The sequence below is a fragment of the Eurypyga helias genome, unplaced genomic scaffold (genome assembly GCF_000690775.1).
Source record: "Eurypyga helias isolate BGI_N326 unplaced genomic scaffold, ASM69077v1 scaffold26715, whole genome shotgun sequence".
Classification (NCBI taxonomy): Eukaryota; Metazoa; Chordata; class Aves; order Eurypygiformes; family Eurypygidae; genus Eurypyga; species Eurypyga helias.
The window spans coordinates 1,273-3,204 of NW_010249878.1; the positions used below are offsets into that span (position 1 = coordinate 1,273).

General features: G+C 60.1%; 1 protein-coding gene across 1 annotated transcript in view; it reads right to left on the minus strand.

Annotated features, from left to right (window-relative positions):
• Positions 1 to 1,932, minus strand: part of LOC104509550 (atrial natriuretic peptide receptor 1-like) — a gene marked incomplete at its 3' end in the record, with an annotated part of 5,341 nt that overhangs the window by 1,267 nt on the left and 2,142 nt on the right. The window contains exons 10-15 of the mRNA XM_010151523.1: positions 1,876 to 1,899; positions 1,683 to 1,754; positions 1,423 to 1,582; positions 1,190 to 1,345; positions 182 to 350; positions 5 to 100 (exon numbers count right to left, since the gene is read on the minus strand). Coding sequence (XP_010149825.1) covers positions 5 to 100; positions 182 to 350; positions 1,190 to 1,345; positions 1,423 to 1,582; positions 1,683 to 1,754; positions 1,876 to 1,899 — 677 coding nt within the window. The remainder of the gene's footprint in view (positions 1 to 4; positions 101 to 181; positions 351 to 1,189; positions 1,346 to 1,422; positions 1,583 to 1,682; positions 1,755 to 1,875; positions 1,900 to 1,932) is intronic.

Genomic DNA, 1,932 nt, shown 5'->3' on the forward strand with positions numbered 1-1,932 from the left:
CAGCTAGGCTTGGGGCCTCTCCTCCCCCATCTCCTCCAGGTTGTTGGCGTACTGCTCCATGCGCGATAGCAGGTTGTCCAGGATGTTGCTGCTGCTCTCCCTACAAGCGGGGTGAGCACCCATCTGGGGACCCTTTCTGGGGTCACTCATCACCCCCCAGGGCTGCGGGAGGCAGAGGTACCTGTTGAACTTGCGGAGTTGGACCTTGATCTGGTTGAAGTCGGGGCGCTCCAAGACGTCCTCAGCCCAGCAGTGCTGCATCAGCTGGCCCAGCTCCTCCATGTGGCACCCCACGTTGGCCGAGGGGCGGAAGGTGGGGCGCTCCCCACTCTTCACCCTCTCAATGATCTCTGTGGGGCCAGGCACCCATCAGCTCGTCCAACAACCCATCAGCAGGTCCAGGCACCCACTGCAGAAGCTTCAAGCACACATCATCAAGGCCAACATCCATCAGCTCATCCAAGCACCCACCAGCAGGTCCAAACACCTACCAGCAAGGCCAACAATCCATCAGCTGGTCTGGTAACCCATCACAGCAGGTCCCAGCACCCATCACATCTGGTCCAAGCACCCATCAGCAGGTCCAGGCACCCCCCAACACTGCCAATAACCCATCAGCTCACGCAATAACCCATCAGCAGGTCCAAGCACTCATCACAGAAGCTCCAAGCACCCACCAACGAGGCCAACAACCCACCAGCAGGTCCATGCACCCATTGCAGAAGCTCCAAGCACACATCAGTGAAGCCAACAACCCATCACAGCAGGTCCAAGCACCCATCAGTAGGTCCAGGCCCCCGCCAGCAAGACCAATAACCCATCAGCTCATCCAATAACCCATCAGTTCATCCAATAAACCATCAGCAGGTCCAAACACCCATCACAGAAACTCCAAGCACGCATCAACGAGGCCAACAAGCCATCAATAGGTCCAAGCACCCATCACAGAAGCTCCAAGCACCCATCAACAAGGCCAACAACCCATCAGTAGGTCCAGGCCCCCACCATCAAGGCCAATAACCCATCAGCTAATCCCATAACCCATCAGTTTGTCCAATAAACCATCAGCAGGTCCAAGTACCCAACACAGAAGCTCCAAGCACCCATCAGCAAGGCCAAGAACCCATCATCGGGTCCAACAACCCATCAACGCATCCCCAGCACCATCACCCCATCCCCCCCGACTCACCTTTAGGGCTCAGGTCCAGCCCCTCCACGTAGAAGACGCCGTTGCGCAGGGCGATCTCTTGCAGGATGATGCCGAAGCTGTAAACGTCGCCCTTCTGCGTGCCGCGGGCCGGCGGCAACTCCATCCGCAGCAGCTCGGGTGCCGTCCACAGCTTCTCTGTGTCACCAGGGAGGGGGCTCAGGCCAGGCAGGAACGTGGCGGGGGGACAGGGAGGGGACGGGCAGGGTGCTCACTGGCGAAGAGCGCGTGGGAGTCCTCGCTGTCAGGGGCCACGCGGAAGCTCTCCAGCCCGTAGTCCGTGATCTTCAAGACGAAGCGGCTGTCCACCACGCAGTTGGAGGATTTGAGGTTCCCGTGGGAGATGATCACCCCATTGTGCAGGAACTGCATTCCCTGGCAGGGCGGGGAGCAGTCGGACCTGGTTGTGTCCCACCTCCATGGGATCTGGGGACCCCCGTGGGAACGGGGTGCCCGGTGGGAACCGGCTCGTTACCTTGACAATGTCATAGGTGAGAGAATAGCGGAACATCCAGTCCAGCGTGATGCTCTCGTTCTCCAAGATGTCCTGGGGACGCAAGGGTCACATTGCTGTCCCCCCACCATGGAGGGTCCCAGGTTGGGGGACAACATCTATCTGTGGCTGGCTCCCTCCCACCCCCGGCACTGGCAGAGCAGTTCTGGGCAGCCCTGATGCTGGGTGATGGGCACTGGCAGGGGCAGACGCCGGGCGGCGGGGACCGGCC